This window comes from Marmota flaviventris, chromosome 9 (genome assembly GCF_047511675.1).
Source record: "Marmota flaviventris isolate mMarFla1 chromosome 9, mMarFla1.hap1, whole genome shotgun sequence".
NCBI classification, from domain to species: Eukaryota; Metazoa; Chordata; class Mammalia; order Rodentia; family Sciuridae; genus Marmota; species Marmota flaviventris.
The window spans coordinates 95482888-95501219 of NC_092506.1; the positions used below are offsets into that span (position 1 = coordinate 95482888).

The window sequence follows — 18332 nt, forward strand, 5'->3', positions numbered from 1 at the left end:
CTGATACCTAAACCAGACAAAGACACTTCAAAGAAAGAAAACTACAGACCAATATCTCTAATGAACCTAGATGCAAAAATCCTCAATAAAATTCTGGCGAATTGGATACAAAAACATATCAAAAAAATTGTGCACCATGATCAAGTAGGATTCATCCCTGGGATGCAAGGCTGGTTCAATATATGGAAATCAATAAATGTTATTCACCACATCAATAGACTTAAAAATAAGAACCATATGATCATCTCGATAGATGCGGAAAAAGCATTCGACAAAATACAGCATCCCTTTATGTTCAAAACTCTAGAAAAACTAGGGATAACAGGAACATACCTCAATATTGTAAAAGCAATCTATGCTAAGCCTCAGGCTAGCATCATTCTGAATGGAGAAAAATTGAAGGCATTCCCTCTAAAATCTGGAACAAGACAGGGATGCCCTCTCTCACCACTTCTGTTCAACATAGTTCTCGAAACACTGGCCAGAGCAATTACACAGATGAAAGAAATTAAAGGCATAAGAATAGGAAAAGAAGAACTTAAATTATCACTATTTGCTGATGACATGATTCTATACCTAGCAGACCCAAAAGGGTCTACAAAGAAACTATTAGAGCTAATAAATGAATTCAGCAAAGTGGCAGGATATAAAATCAACATGCATAAATCAAAGGCATTCCTGTATATCAGTGACAAATCCTCTGAAATGGAAATGAGGACAACCACTCCATTCACAATATCTTCAAAAAAAATAAAATACTTGGGAATCAACATAACAAAAGAGGTGAAAGACTTATACAATGAAAACTATAGAACCCTAAAGAGAGAAATAGAAGAAGATCTTAGAAGATGGAAAAATATACCCTGTTCATGGATAGGCAGAACTAACATCATCAAAATGGCGATATTACCAAAAGTTCTCTATAGGTTTAATGCAATGCCAATCAAAGTCCCAACGGCATTTCTTGTAGAAATAGAGAAAGCAATCATGAAATTCATACGGAAAAATAAAAGACCCAGAATAGCAAAAACAATGCTAAGCAGGAAGTGTGAATCAGGCGGTATAGCGATACCAGACTTCAAACTATACTACAGAGCAATAGTAACAAAAACAGCATGGTACTGGTACCAAAACAGGCGGGTGGACCAATGGTACAGAATAGAGGACACAGAAACCAATCCACAAAACTACAACTATCTTATATTTGATAAAGGGGCTAAAAGCATGCAATGGAGGAAGGATAGCATCTTCAACAAATGGTGCTGGGAAAACTGGAAATCCATATGCAACAAAATGAAACTGAATCCCTTCTCTCGCCATGCACAAAAGTTAATTCAAAATGGATCAAGGAGCTTGATATCAAATCAGAGACACGCCGTCTGATAGAAGAAAAAGTTGGCTACGATCTACATACTGTGTGGTTGGGCTCCAAATTCCTCAATAGGACACCCATAGCACAAAAGTTAATAACTAGAATCAACAAATGGGACTTACTCAAACTAAAAAGTTTTTTCTCAGCAAAAGAAACAATAAGAGAGGTAAATAGAGAGCCTACATCCTGGGAACAAATCTTTACTCCTCACACTTCAGATAGAGCCCTAATATCCAGAGTTTACAAAGAACTCAAAAAATTAGACAATAAAATAACAAACAACCCAATCAACAAATGGGCCAAGGACCTGAACAGACACTTCTCAGAGGAGGACATACAATCAATCAACAAGTACATGAAAAAATGCTCACCATCTCTAGCAGTCAGAGAAATGCAAATCAAAACCACCCTAAGATACCATCTCACTCCAGTTATATTGGCAGCCATTATGAAGTCAAACAACAACAAGTGCTGGCGAGGATGTGGGAAAAGGGTACACTTGTACATTGCTGGTGGGACTGCAAATTGGTGCAGCCAATTTGGAAAGCAGTATGGAGATTTCTTGGAAAGCTGGGAATGGAGCCACCATTTGACCCAGCTATTCCCCTTCTCGGTCTATTCCCTAAAGACCTAAAAAGAGCATGCTACAGGGACACTGCTACATCGATGTTCATAGCAGCACAATTCACAATAGTAAGACTGTGGAACCAACCTAGATGCCCTTCAATAGATGAATGGATAAAAAAAATGTGGCATTTATACACAATGGAGTATTACTCTGCATTAAAAAATGACAAAATCATAGAATTTACAGGGAAATGGATGGCATTAGAGCAGATTATGCTAAGTGAAGCTAGCCAATCCCTAAAAAACAAATGCCAAATGTCTTCTTTGATATAAGGAGAGTAACTAAGAACAGAGTAGGGTCGAAGAGCATGAGAAGAAGATTAACATTAAACAGGGATGAGAGGTGGGAGGGAAAGGGAGAGAGAAGGGAAATTGCATGGAAATGGAAGGAGACCCTCAGGGTTATACAAAAGTACATACAAGAGGAAGTGAGGGGAAAGAGAAAAATAATACAAGGGGGACAAATGAATGTCAGTAGAGGGGGCAGAGAGAGAAGAGGGGAGGGGAGGGGAGGGGGGATAGTAGAGGATAGGAAAGGCAGCAGAACACAACAGACACTAGTATGGCAATATGTAAATCAATGGATGTGTAACTGATGTGATTCTGCAATCTGTATATGGGGTAAAAATGGGAGCTCATAACCCACTTGAATCAAAGGGTGAAATATGATATATCAAGAACTATGTAATGTTTTTGAACAACCAACAATAAAAAATTAAAAAAAAAAGAATATTTAATATGGAAATCTCATAATTGCAGAATTTCTTCACAAAAATAAAAAATGAAAATGAGACTACACAAAAGAAGTTTCAAAGTGGCTCATTTGCTACCCAATTCAAGGAAAATCATTCACCAATAGTGAGCTGATTTTATAGCATGCTTGTAGTAGATAATGAAATGTATCCAGAGAAACTAAATTTAAGATTATTAGTGTTTTTATGAGAATTGATTAAACCACTGAAGACATGAGATTAATATCAACAATAAACTAAATAACAGGCCAGTGACTTTCCTTAGCTCTTGATAAGCTGACAATCAAAATTTTATTCAGAAAGTAAATGCTAAGTTTGAAGTAACTAAAAAATTAGATTCTAACACAGGATAACTATAGGAGAAAATTTTTTCAAAGAAATTGAGAAGACAATAATTCAGTACCACTTGAAGTAGAATCTAAGATATATCAGATGGTGGTGAAAATGTGTGAAAAAACGGTGTAATTTGAACATTACATAAGTTTGTGAAAATTTAAAGAAATAATAATGGTTATTCTTCGTTGTACTGATCAATGGAACTGCATGGAAAATATCTGAAACTATCATGTATTACTGCATCAGTAGTGTCAATAGTGAACTTCACTTACTCTTATGGACTTAATCATTGTTCCATGAATTTTTGTGAAAACACAAATCAAGCTAATTGTTAGCTTATCACACAACCATTGAATAGCTCAACAGTGGTAGTTTTATGGTGATATTCTGAATTCGGCTATGAATGAACTTTTTATGAATGAGAAAACTACCCTCAACTAGTATTAAACACTGAATAGCTCTGTGAATATTTTTTTTAATGAACGTAACTTAAAATTATAAAGGCAAATCTGTGCTTACACATAAAAACTTTCACTGTATAATGTCACTTTTAAAACAACACAAATAATATAAAGATTCTCCATATACAAAAGTTAAAACATGAAGCAAGCTCTCGATTCCCACGTGTTTACAGCAGATAAATTTTCTGAGCTCAAACTAATTTCAGTAGTGTTTTACTAATCTTGATGCCAGAGCAAAGGAAATTTCAATATCTCAAAATCCATTTAGCCATTCAATTGAGGAATTTCCACCTAATCTTCAGTTGGGAGCAATTAATCTGCAATGAAATGATATACTAAAAGGCAAATTAATAAGAAGAGAATCTAACAAAATTCTACAAATGTCATTCAAGAGAAATATACACAATTAAATTATGTGTATAGAATGATATCAGTACTTGGCAGTATTTACTATGTAAAAAGGAGTTTTTAAAGATGAAATATAAAAAGTTCATTACAGATTTACCATCAGTTTTATTATCACCCCCCCAATTCTTCTCATTAGTAGGCTTGTATTATATTTTACTGAATTATATTTTAAATTTAATCAATAAAAATGTTGTGGAATTTGGTTTTATGATTTGTTACATTAGCATCTATATAATATCCTCATCATGCTATATCAATTAAATCTCACAGATAAGAGTTTTAGAATTTCATCAGTATCCTTTATACTGAAGTTCAAATTTTACTGTCAGTGGGGAGGGTACAAGATAGTGGAATAGAGGTGTCACTTCCCTAGTGACTCTGTGGGTGAATGATCAAGAATTAGGGGAGACTTTACTATAATTTAATACTGGACACTTGAAACAGATGGGGACTCAGAAGAAATTGTATAATAAAATAAGGGAGAAAGATCCTCAGCTCCACAGCTGCAACAGTGACTGGAGGCATAAACTAGAACAGTCCCTACATTAACACAGTAAAGCAATAAAGGAATTAAAGGAACTCCCATTCTCAGGAAGTCTGAGGTATGTCAGGGAGCTTAGAGATCAGAGACACTGCTTGAAAAAATGAGTGTGCTGTATAGTATCCATGTAAGAAAGGGAAGCCACCATCTTTCTTGGAGGACAGCAGAAAGGACCATTTTACAGCTGTGGGCCAGCAGCTGGGGGAGCCAATTACTGGCAGACCCAAGTCTGGCTGGCAAACCCACACTGTGTGAAAGAGTGACCAGGAGAAAATCAAAGTGAAGAGAGGTTTTACAAAGGGGAATACTGGTCTTGAAAACCCACCTGGGCTTCCCCTTCCCCCTTCAATCCAGCTGCTTGCAGGATTGGCTTGAGAAGAAGTGCCTGACTGGGAATTCGAAAGTATAGTGGGCAGGAGACAAGGAGCTCAGAGACTAAATAAGAGACAAGGAGTTAAGGGGTGGGTCCACAGGTAGGGTAATGGGCGACGAATAGGCTCCTATACCGCATGAGTGAAACCCAAAGGAGATTCCTGGGGTGCACTCTTCCAGTGCTACGCCTTGGAATTGTGCTGCCTTAAAATCTCCAGACCAACTGGCAACCATAGAAGAGAGGAGACCAGAGCATACCTAAGCCTATACCCCGCCTCTGGGAGCACCACCTCCAGGACTAACCCTCTCACCCTAATAACCCCAATCATTCTGAGCATGGAGCTAGCATCAAACTCCAAACAACTCCACCTAACTGCTGAGAAGGGAAGCTGAGCAACTCCTTAACTCCAATGGAAACAATTGTTCATTTTTTCATTGAGATACTTTATTTCTTTTCTCTCACATTTCTACCACTTTTGAAACCAAGTATTTTTCATGCATCAGTTAGAGGGCTGGGATCTCTGAATAGCATATTACAGTTTTATTGTGCATTCCTTCATTTTTGCTTTTTTCCTCCTCCTCTTTAAAATTTTTATTGTACATATATGTTTTCCTCTCACTTATGTTTCCCTAAATTCTTTCTCTCTTTTCTCTTGCTAACAGTTAATCTCTGTTAATTCCTCTTTCACTCCTCCTATAATTTTTTACTTCTAACTTCTCTCCTCTTTCCTCACAAACATGATATCCTACAACACTTCTGTTCTCTCTTTGTCCACCATTTGAAATTGTAAACCCTTTTTGTAAATTTACTATTTATATTGTAGACAATAATTGAATATATAATTTCTGTTGATTGTCACAAAACTGTAGACATCTTAATAGAGGCTATCTGGTTTAAGTCTGCATATTGTTTGCATTGGGTGCTGTTATTATTTGTCTCCCCCTTAAAGGAAAGGTACTGGAAACCTTCAGGGACACAATAAGTTTATAGGGCAGAAACTGTACTTCCTCAGATCCACACTGCTAGATGGGAAGACACACAAACAACATGAAAAACCAAGGAAAAAAATAATTCCGAACAAACAAGATGGTCCAATAATAGAATCCACTGATACCACAGTAGAAGAAATGCAAGAGAAGGAATTTAGAATATACATAGTTAAGTTGATCTGAGACAAAAAGGATAATGTAAGGAGTGAAATCAGAGATAAAATTCAGGAGACGAAAGATCACTTAATTAAAGAGATAAAGATTCTGAAAAGAAATTAAGCAGAAATCCTAGAAATGAAGTAATCAATAAAAAATTAAAAATTCAATGGAAAGCATCACCAATAGACAAGAACACTTGGAAGAACGTCAGGCAACGAAGACAAAATATATAATCTTGAAAACAGAGTTGACCACAGAGAGAAGATGTTAAGAAACCATGAACAGAACTTCCAAGAATTATGGGATAACATGAAAAGACCAAATTTAAGGTTTATGGAGATAGATGAAGGTGCAGAGATACAAACCAAAGGAATGCATGATCTTCAAAATAAAATAATATCAGAAAATTTCCCCAATCTAAAGAATAAAATGAAAAATTAAGTACAAGATGTTTACAGAACCATAAATGTACAAAATTACAACAGGCCCACACCAAGGCACATTATAAAGAAAATGCCCAACATACAGAATAAGGACAGAATTTTAAAGGTGATGGGAGAAAAATATCAGATTATACACAGGGGAAACCAATTCAGATCTGAGCTGATTTCTCAACCCAGACCCTCAAAGCTAGATGGTCCTAGAATAATGTATACCAAACTCTGAAAGAAAACGAATGCCAACCAACAATTCTACAACCAACAAAATTAACTCCAGTTTTGAAGATGAAATAAAAATCTTCACTGATAAATAAAAGTTAAAAGAAAGCCTGACTAGAAAGTCTGAGCTATAGAACATTCTTAACAAAATATTCCATGAAGATGAAATGAAAAAAAAAAGTGAAAACCAGCAAAGAAAGGAACTACACTATAGGAATAGTCAACCAAAAGAGAAATTCAAATTAATAACCCGAAACAAACAAAAATGAATGGGAATACAAATCATTTCTAAATAATAACATTGAACATTAATGGCCTATATTCATCAATTAAAAGACATAGGACTGGCAGATTGAAATAAAAAACAAGACCCAACAATATACTGTCTCCAAGAGACTCACCTCATCGTTAAAGATATCCATAGACTAAAGGTGAAAGGATGGGAAAAAACATATCACTCCATGGATAGCATAAACAACAGGGGTTTCTATCTCATGTCAGATTAACTTTTCTGATAAAGTGGACTTCATGCCAAAGAAGGACATTTCACACTGCTTAAAGGAATGATACATCAATAAGATATAATAAACAATTGTAAATATTTATGCCCCAACAATTGAGCATCTACGTATATCAAACAAACCCTTCTCAATTTCAATAATCAAATATACCACAACACAATAATACTTGGTGACTTTAACATACCTTTCTTATCACTGGATAGATCCTCCAAACAAAAACTTATCAAAGAAACTACAGAACTAAATAATACAATCAATAATTTAGACTTAACAGACATATATAGAATATTTCATCCATCAATGATGGAATACACTTTCTTCTCAGCAGCTCATGGATCCTTCTCTAAAACAGACCACATCTTAAGCCACAAAGCAACTCTTAGCAAATACAAAAAAATAGAGATAATACCCTGCATTCTATCACATTATAATGGAATGAAATTAGAAATCAATGATAAAACAAAAAAATAGAAGCTCTAACACCTGGAGACTCAAAAAACTTAACACACACACACATACACACACACACACACAACCCATTTAATAAATGGGCTAAAGAACAGAACAGATACTTCATAGATGAAGAAATACAACTGATAACAAATATATGAAAAAATGTTCAACATCTCTAGAAATCAGAGAAATGCAAACAGAACTACATGAGATTTCATCTCACTAAAGTTAGAATGGCAATTATTAAGAATACAAGCAACAATAAATCTTGGTGAGTCTGTGGGGGAAAAAGCTGGTGGGACTGCAAATTGGTGCAACCACTCTGCAAAGCAGTATGGAGATTCCTTATAAAACCTGGAATGGAATCACCATTTGGTTTATACCCAAAGGAATTAAAATCAGCATACTATAATGACACAACCACATCAGTGTTTATAGCACAATTCACAATAGCTAAGCTATGGAACCAAACTAGGTACCCTTCAATGGATAAATGAATAAAGAAAATGTGGTGTCTAAAGACAATGGAATATTACTCAGCCCTAAAGAATAATTAAATGATGGTATTTTCCTGTAAATGGATGGAGCTGGAAAATATCATGCGCTAAGTGAAATAAGCCAATCATAAAGAACCAAAGGCCTTGGGCTGGGAATGTGGCTCAAGCGGTAGCGCGCTCGCCTGGCATGCGTGTGGCCCAGGTTCGATCCTCAGCACCACATACAAACAAAGATGTTGTGTCCGCCAATAACTGAAAAATAAATATTAAAAAAATTCTCTCTCTCTCTCTTTAAAAAAAAAAAAAAGAACCAAAGGCCAAATATTATCTTTGATATACAGATGCTAATTCACAATGTGGAGAGCCGGGGAAGATTAGAGGTATTCTGGATTGCACAGAGGGCAGTGAAGAGGGTATAAAGGTAGGAAGGATAATATAATCAACTGGACATAGTTACCCTATGTGCAAATATTATTACATGACTGGTGTCATTCTACATCATGTCCAACCAGAAGAATGATACTCCATTTATGATGTGCCAAAATACATTCTACTGTCATGTATAACTAATTTGAACCCATTCATCTCTCCCAAATTTTACCCCATACAGAAATTCTGCTGATTAAGATCTGATTAAACTAGTGATTTCAAAAGCTGTTGTTAATCAAAATCTTCTTTTTTTTTCTTTTTTTATTAGTTGTTCAAAACATTACATAGCTCTTGACATATCATATTTCATACATTTGATTCAAGTGGGTTATGAACTCTCATTTTTCCCCCGAATCAAAATCTTCTGTATTGAAAAAAATAAGTGGTTCATCTATAATCTTTAATTACACAGGTGATTTGGATGCTTAGCTTTGGCATTAGTGGCATGTATTCATTCCTTTACCCATTTGCTACAAATCCTCTAAAGTGGGAACTACTACTATCCTAACTTCTAATAGACAAGTACTAAGCAGAACAGACAGGAACTAAGCAGAGGATGCCTGAAATTAAACTGAGCAAGTCAATGGCAAATGGGCAAAACTCTTAGGATTTCTGACTTGTGATTATTAATTAAACTAAATTGACATGAGAAATAGTTTTAATAAAACATGGGTGTAAAAGTAGAATAGTCAGATATTATTCTCTTCAGCTAACAGATCTATTAATTTGTTTAACAACTATTTATTGAATACTGGTTTGTATGTGCCAATTGCTAATCCAGGCTGGGAAAAATGGGCCAGAATATCTGCCTTCTCATTTTAATGAAAGGAACACCATATCACTGTAGCATCCTCAAAATGGCCCATGAATGTGAACAAATAGCCTCAGAATCCAAAATTCAATTTACCATTATAGGAGAGAAAATGATAACTAATGCAAGACAACTGACCTATTGACAACTTCAGTAAAGTATATAAAGTTTGAGCTAAGGTCATCCTCAGAAAATGGCAAGGTTGACTGTGTGTGTGGAAGTTGTGTGTGTGTGTGTGTGTGTGTGTGTGTCTGTATAAAACAGGTCAAAGATTTGAACTGGAAAATATTTTAGGAAAGCAAAGTTAAGATTGCCCAGCTAATATGGAGTGGGCATTTGAGGTTGGTCAATAGTGGTACCAAACTACCCTTCTGCTATATGGTTTTATCTAGCAGTACTCAGAGTTCATTGAGAGATGGAATATTATTAGGTGCACAGGAAAGCAGGAAGAAGGATGAAGAAAGATGAGGTTGTCTGCAAGAAAGATTATCATGATCACCATAGAATTTAAGTTGGATATGGAGGGAAGAGTAAAAATAGGAGGTAACTAATATAATAGATGGAGAAAGTGGTAGAGCTCAATGGATTAGAAAAAGAAGTAATATGAGCTTCTATAAAGGAAGAATAAAGAACAGAGGCTGAATAAAAAGGAGAAAAGGTTGTTACAACTTGCCCCAATAAAAATCAAAGAGATTAACAGTTAAATTAAGTTTCACACTTATGCTGCAATTATTTAAAAAACTAGTTATTTTAGTATGAAAATAAAAATATGAATTAAATTTAAAATGCATTAGAGGAAGATGATGTTATCAATACTTAAAGCAAGAAAAACCTTTATAATAAGTAAAGATTTAATTTGTTGGATCGTTACAAATTTTTCTTAAAGTAAGCGCATTATGCAATGAGATTAAAAACAGTATCAGCTACTTTCTCATTAATGCTACACTAATTGGATCACACACAGATAAGAGTTTCAGAATTTCATCTGGCATTCAGATGATGCTAATAATCTGACATGTGGCAGGGCGGGTGGAAAGTGATCTCCCAAGGTCCATGCTTTCTCTTAGACTTATTACTTATCTGTAAAAACCAATGGCACTGTTCACTGGATTTCTCAGAAGGTTTAAATTGACAAAGGCAGTATCAATTTTCTATCACACATTTTTTGTTATCCATTTTTTTGTTTCTTATACATCTTACTTTCAGAATAAGCTTCAGCTCAAGCTTGGATGAAGACAAATTATGTTGCTTTTACATTGAACATCACTGTTACCATGCTAGGACCTTTTTATGAAGTAGTTAAAAGAAAAAGGAAACACATATCAGAATGAGTAGGCCAATGAGAGACTTCTGTAGAAATTCACGTTAGTATTCCCATACTTATCAGTACCAAGATCCATGTAAGGCATCACAGTCTTCTGACTCACATCACTGACAACCTCCTTTTTATGATGTGACCACTTAGGGGGAACACACAGTGGCGTGTGTTAGAATACAAAGAAAGCATTGAAACACCTGTAGCATTGCCTATGCCTTTGACTCTGCACTGGGCCTAAGGTTACAGGGGGAAAGAAAAAAGAAGGGACTGACTGTATTATTACTTGCTGCTGAATATAAGTAAATGATACCTATTGCTGATTTATAAAACTAACTTTTTTCCCCCTAAAATGCCACCTTTTCTTTTTAAAACACTTATTAGCAAATTCAAAAGAAAGTATTTCACCTGGGTGGAAATTTGGTTTGGGTCTTTGTATTAAATTCATGTTCAAGAGTGAAAACTTTTTAATCCTCAAAAATCAAAGGCTGAATGTTCTCCCTGATAAGTGGATTCTGATCCATAATGGGGATGGGGGGGTGGGCATGGAAAGAATGGAGGAACTTTGGGCAAAGGGGAGGAAGTGGAAGGGAGGGGACATGGGGGCAGGAAAGATGGTAGGATGAGATGAACATCATTATGCTAGGTACATGTATTACTGCACATTTGGTGCAACTCTACTACCAGAGAAATGAAAAGCTGTGCTTCATTTGTGTACAACGAACTGAAATGCATTCTGCTGTCATGTACAACTAATTAGAACAAATAAAAAATGATAAAAAAGAATGAAAACTTTTGCTGAGAGAAGACTCTATGAAGGAGGAGAAACAACTCACCACTCAGTTGATGGGCCACAGCCAGGCGGCTGGGCTTCAGGATGAACTGACACTGCATCTCTCGGGGCAGCTGTTCCATAAGGAAGGGCTCTTGCAGGTTGGCAGGGGAGGCAGAGTCCTTTGATCCCTGTGCCAGAAGAATAGTGTCTCGAAGATGGCTCATTTTAATTCCATAGGGATATTCATGCCCTACAAAGAGAAAAATCTAAATGTATTCTTCAGGTTGACTAATACAATACTGTGAACATGTTTGTTACAAACTTATATGTATTGCAATTTATACTCCCGGGACTTGTAGTATAAAGAATCCTTTTGTTGACTGAATGACCACCACGCACAGGTAGACCTACCAAAATACTTTTATGGTGAGAAGGGAAAGAAGGGAAAAAATCTTTAATGAATATCTTATTTCAAATGATTACATGGAAAGTGAATCTCATACAATAAAAATTTTAGATCAAAATTCAGTGCAGAAAATGATTGCAATGATCAGTCTGTCTTTCAATGTTTTTTTTAATTTTTTTTAGTTGTACATGAACACAATGCCTATATTTATTTATTTATGTCTATGTGGTGCTAAGGATTGAACCCAGTGCCTCACACATGCTAGGCAAGTGCTCTACTACTGAGCCACAACCCCAACCCTCTGTTTGTATCTATCATTTAGAGGCATTTGAGTTTCTCATTTGATACTAACTAGATCTGTCAATCTTCAGAAATCTATTGTCACTCTTCAGCCTCAAATTCACAATTTAAAATTTTTACATAACTATCACAAGTATTACGAGGATCAAATAAGTAAACATTAGTGGCTAATAGTTAAATAGGGACAAAAAACTACATATGTCAAGTATCACTACTACTATTATCTAGCATGTTCACCAAAGACATTTCATTCACTTTTAATAATTATAAAACTTGTTATTCAAGAGCCTTGGGACTAATTTGTTTTATTTATGTTTCCCTTCCAGTGCTAGGCTAGGTTGGTGTTCATAGGCTAAAGTCAGAAGACTGCAGATTAGAAACACAGACACAGGTGTAACAAGAAATTTATAAACTAGAAAAACTAAACCTTGGAGACATGACTGCAATGTGATTTTTGCTCTGCAGTACTCTAAGGAAATATCCCCTTGTAATCCTCAAGTTAACATCATGTTATTGACTTTTTAAATACACAGAGTAAGTTCTATTTTTAATACTGAATATAACTTAATGAATTCTTACTCTTCCTTTCCACTGGCATAGGCATACAATGTAAATGTTATCAATATTTCCACATTACAGTAACTTCCAGGGATTAAGACAAATATGGTTTCTATTACAGCAGTAATACAAAATTCATTTATCAAAATAGCCAACTACTAATGTACAGCTGTTTTGCAAGTCATATTTAAAATGTATAATTAAAAAAATCACATGTAAATCATGTCCCATGATTTTTCAGTAAGAGCTGGTAATGAAAATTTGAAACTGTTTAAGTTACTATCATCCACCTAGATTTAATGAATTTATTAAAATAACAATTTAAGTATATATTTGATTTTGTAATGACTTTCATTGTTGCTCATTCACTTTTACAAAAATTACAAGATAAAAAATAAACCCTGAAGTGTAAGCAGTTTTGTCTTTAGTTATATGCATGACAACTTTCTATATTCTAAGTATAAGCATTAGAATACATAGAAAGATTTCACAGAAAAGTCTGGCTTTAGATGACTCAGCTTACTTGAAACAGTCTGAATTATACAACAGTGATCATCATTGATGATGGAAGGATTACATAAGACATGATTTAAACAATGTTGAAAATTATCATCTCAAGAGCTGCTATAGATACTGTCCCTTACTTTAATACCTGTATTTCTAAGGCAGTAAATGAAATTACTTATCAAGAAATTTTTTAGCTAATTAGTTAAAATAAGGTGAAGTGTAACCTATTAATAATTCCCCAAAACAAAGGCTGAAAAATTTAGCTAGAGTAATAGTAGTAAGTGAAATATAGTTAGCAAATTAAGACTTTTAGTAGTCATAAAGATTTAATCTATTTTTCTTTGATACCTAGGAAAGGTAAAAAGTGGCACAGACAGGTATTATACATCTAATGTTGGATTAGATGCATGATTGCATTATGGTCTTCCACTGAGCCAATGTAGTAAAATGTGAGAAAGGGAATAGGAACTTTGAGAAATTAATATGGGATACTAATATTTATTGCTTTCTTATAGTGATAATTAGCTTGGCAAGATAGCTTTAATTGTAAAGTGAAAAAGCAAAGAGGAAAATTTACACTTGTCCTCCTGACTATACCATTAGTTGCTTGAGTAAAAAGATACTACTGTCAAGCACAAAGCAAATGTTTAATATACATTTAACGAATGCACAACACCTGAGATTTAATAGTATTTAAGCTTAGGATCATATGACCAGCTCTGAGACACTTAGAATTATAATTAAAATATATTATAATTAAAACATATTAGTGTCTTAGATTTTCACAGAACTTACCAATGAGTGGATATGGTGCTGCTTCTTTTCCAGAATTGACCCATAACTGGTAATCTCTCTCAGAGCCCTTGGAGATAAAAAAACTAAAAGTCACAATTAATCTTCTGTCTAGTACTTGAATGAAGACACAGTATTGGCATTTTTAAGCTTTGCAAAGAGGAAGATTTAGAAAAATTATAAATGCTATTCAGGTTCCTGGGACAGTGGATATTATTATTTTTTTTTTAAAGATGGCAGTGCTGATTCCTACAACCCATCTCCCATTCCCCAAAAGGACTTGGAAATTCTGCCCCCACCACTGATGTCTAGGGATCCACAAACATAATGGAATTGGACATTCACTATAAAGGTAAGCCCATGGAAGGTGAAATTGAAGCCAGGTCCTTTTACAAAGAACAAACTTCCTTTTTCTACAAAGCTAATCTTTAGTTCTTTATAGAGTCCTCACTTCAGTAATATCTCTGGACTTCTCAAAGAATGTAACATGCTTCTGCAAAGTTAACCTGTTACCCAGCAAGCCACAAACACTTCTGTATCTATGATTAAAAAGTAAAATATCAGAGGTGATTATTAATTAGAATGACCAAAAGGCTTTGAGGAGATAGGTAGTTGGCAGTTGTATTGGCTTTGGTTTGGGCAAGTCCAGTCCTGGAACAGAAAGGATAAGAATTCTACCTAGAGACTAGGCCCAGTCATGGAAAATAATAAAATTGTTCACTAGGAGAATTTAAACCCAGCAAGACTATAAATCCCACTTCAAAGAAATAAAACTAAATTTTATAGACTTTGCTGAGTCCTGTGGAATAAATCAAAATGTTTTAAATGGAAGTTGGAACAAAAATAATCAACTCTGTTATCAATATTTCATATGCTTGTCTTTAACCTCTAATAAAAAATCATGTTAAGATAGGTGAACAAATAATTGTCAAATGACTATCGAAAGGCAAATATAATAAAAGGTCCTAGGTATATAGAATACCATACAAACTGCTATCTGCTCATCCCCTAATAAAAGAGTAAGAACAACCTAATCTTTTTACGTAGTCTGAAAACACTTAAAAATATGTTATAACTAACAGCCTCAATTCTTAAGTTAATGTGACTTCTTTTTTTCAATTTTTTTTTGGTCTGAGCAGATTGATCACTTTATTTAGAGGAAAATACAAAAAAGAAATTGAGTTATGTATTATTTATGTAAGTAGGAAATCAATGCCGATGTACCTGCTTTACCTGGTGTAAATAAAATTTAATTACATTTTAAATGTTACTAAATTTTACTAATGAAATATATTTCTTATCTCGAATTTTGGTTGCCTTGAATTCTTTTTGTTGACATTATGATTTATTGGTTTGTATTATTACAATATGGTTTCATAATATACATTAATGTCACATAATAATAACTATGAAATATGATATGTCAAGAGCTTTGTAATGTTTTGAACAACCAATAAAAAAAAAAGAAGGTTGGGAATATTTTACGTATTTTACTTCCCAGATAAATTTTAGAAAAAAAAATTGTATTTGGTTTGATTTATTGAAAAAAAAACATGATAAAATTTTTATGGGGAAATACTATACATCAAATGAGATAAAATGGTTGTCTTTGCAATGATGAGTTTTATTTACACACATAGTGTGCAGAATGAAATACATTATGTCCTCCATAATTTTTTATTTTGTTATAAGTTCTACATATTTCTCTTGTAAGTCTTTATACATGTGATATGTTACACTGATATTACTTCTATTTAATACTTATATGATATTTTGTTCTGTTAGTTAAACTGGATGTAATGAAACTAAAATTAAAATTGTGTTTGGTCCCTAGAAACCAATTTTTCTCAAACTTTATTATTTATTTCATTTTGAAAGTATGTCCTCTTTCCTCCTAGCACCCAGATTTCAACTGTATGGATCAACACAGCTGTAGTCTTATGCTATCATATAAGTATATGCTATCATGATTCAAAGGTACAGCAGTTTCTATAGGTCTATGCTACTTGTTGAGGAGTACCATATATATTAAATAAACAATTTTCACTAATGAATAACAGCAATTTACATTACCTTTCTAATTCATGAGAATTTGTTTCATGTCCGTATCAATACTGTGTAATTTTTTTTTTTAAAATTCTGATTTGTTATACATGATGGCAGAATGCATGCCCTGAATTCTTAGTGGCCTTTGTACAGTACTGTGTAAGAGAAAATATAAATTCAATAATGTCTTAAATGTGTCATGTCATAACTTAATAGAGTGTTTTAATAATTTAAAAATGTTCTAATGTTTTCATATGTTGTGGTTTAGATATAAAGTATCCCCTGAAATCTAATGTGTGAGATGGTGCAAGAATGAAATGATTAGATTTTGAGAGGTGTAACCTAATCAGTGGATTAATCCATTGAGATGGATTAACTGGGTGGTAACTGTAGGATGATGGGAGGAGGTTAGTGGAAATTTGGTCACTGGGGGCAAGTCTTTGGAGTATATAATTTGTCCTGGTAAAGGGAGCTCTCACTCTCCTTTCTGGCGTCATGTTCTGAGCTGCTTTCCTCCACCTCTCCCTTCCATGATGACATTCTGCCTCACCTTGAGCCAAGAGATAAGGAGTCAGACAATCATGGACTGAACCTCTGATACCATGAGCCAAAGTAAACTTTTTCTTCTCTATGTTGTTGTCATGCAGTCTTTTGGTCACAGTAATGAAAAGTTGAGTAAAACATCACCCTTCTAAAAATTACTCTTTTTACTAAAATTAACTAATTGTGTGGTGTTTATGTAACATGTAGGAAAGCAATAAGGAAAACTTTCCTAATCTTTTTCCCCTATACCTCATCCTTGAATATTCCAATCTTTTCCAACAATAAAATTTCAAAAACTTGCCTCTGCCCCAGAAAAGAAGGAAGAGTATGATATGTACACTAAGGCTTTCCAAACCCATGATCTAATTCAAAGCTATTATTTTATTAACTAGCAGAATCAGCCATCTTAACCTCAGGACCTGCAGCCAGTCAATATGGCTCACAGCAAATCCTTCAGTACGCTTCGTCATCAGTATGCTAATAATGAGCCATCTTATGATAGAAGGGATAATTTACATCTAAATTACTAAATGTTACTTTGAATTTACAGTATCAAAGTTTCTTTATAATTAGGAATATCTATCATAGTAACTTACAGTTATCCCTAGCATTGATAATGACATGTTGATAACTTCACTCGCTGTATCTGAATTCATTACTGTTATAGTTTTAGACTGTGGGAAAAAAAAGAAATACAGCTATAAATAAAGGATATTAAAATAGATGAACAAATAATTGTCAAATGACTATCAAAAGGCAAATCCTGATTTCAAGTGTGGCCATAGTAAAGCACAAGACTTAAACAGAACATAAACATTTGACTGTAATTTACTTTCACTCCTTGATATATTATGCCTTCTGATAAAACATTTATTTTTCTTAAAGGATATGTGGCCTCACAAAATATAAGAACTTAAGTAAGTAAAAAAATACTATTTCAGAGAGAGTACATAAACCCCGATCTCCCAATCACATACCCACAAAAATCAGCTATTCTTCTGTTTCACTGCCATAATTGTATTTCCATAATGCAAAGGAAATAAAAAAACGAAAAGCGATGTATTTCTATTTCTTCCTGAATACTGTTTTCACTATAGTTTATTTCTTTGCATGGTGTAAAATTGGAATAAGAACTGGTTACAAACTACATTTAAAACTTATTGAGTACTTTCTATGTCTGGCATTGTGGCTACTAAGATTTTCAATGTTGAAAATATTTAGAGTACTTAAAATTGAGTCTAAAAAAATTAAAATTTTAGAAAGCTCAATTCTTTTATCAACTCTGTCTTTGAGTAACTATAATAGTTCTGTGCTCAACTTCATTGAGAACTGCTAATTAAAAATAATCACAACAGCTGGGTATGGTGGCATACCCTGTAATCCCAGCAGCTGGGAGGCTGAGGCAGGAGGAAAGTGAGTTCAAACCTAGCCTCAGCAAAAGCAAGGCACTAAGTAACTCAGTAAGACCCTGCCACTAAATAAAATACAAAATAGGGATGGGGATTACCCCTGAGTTCAAATTCCAGTATCAGAAACAAACAAACAAACAAACAAACCCACCTCCCCAAATAATTACAACAAATAAAAGGATTTATTTACATACAGAGTTCAATAAATTCTCAAAAGAGATTATATACAATACTATCCTATCACGAATAAGTTTGCTATGCATTTAAGTTTTACATAATTATCAGATAAATTG

General features: G+C 34.1%; 1 protein-coding gene across 1 annotated transcript in view; it reads right to left on the reverse strand.

Annotated features, from left to right (window-relative positions):
• Positions 1-18332, reverse strand: part of Arhgap20 (Rho GTPase activating protein 20) — a 125678-nt gene that overhangs the window by 21371 nt on the left and 85975 nt on the right. The window contains exons 7-9 of the mRNA XM_027930743.2: positions 17227-17304; positions 14045-14111; positions 11540-11728 (exon numbers count right to left, since the gene is read on the reverse strand). Coding sequence (XP_027786544.1) covers positions 11540-11728; positions 14045-14111; positions 17227-17304 — 334 coding nt within the window. The remainder of the gene's footprint in view (positions 1-11539; positions 11729-14044; positions 14112-17226; positions 17305-18332) is intronic.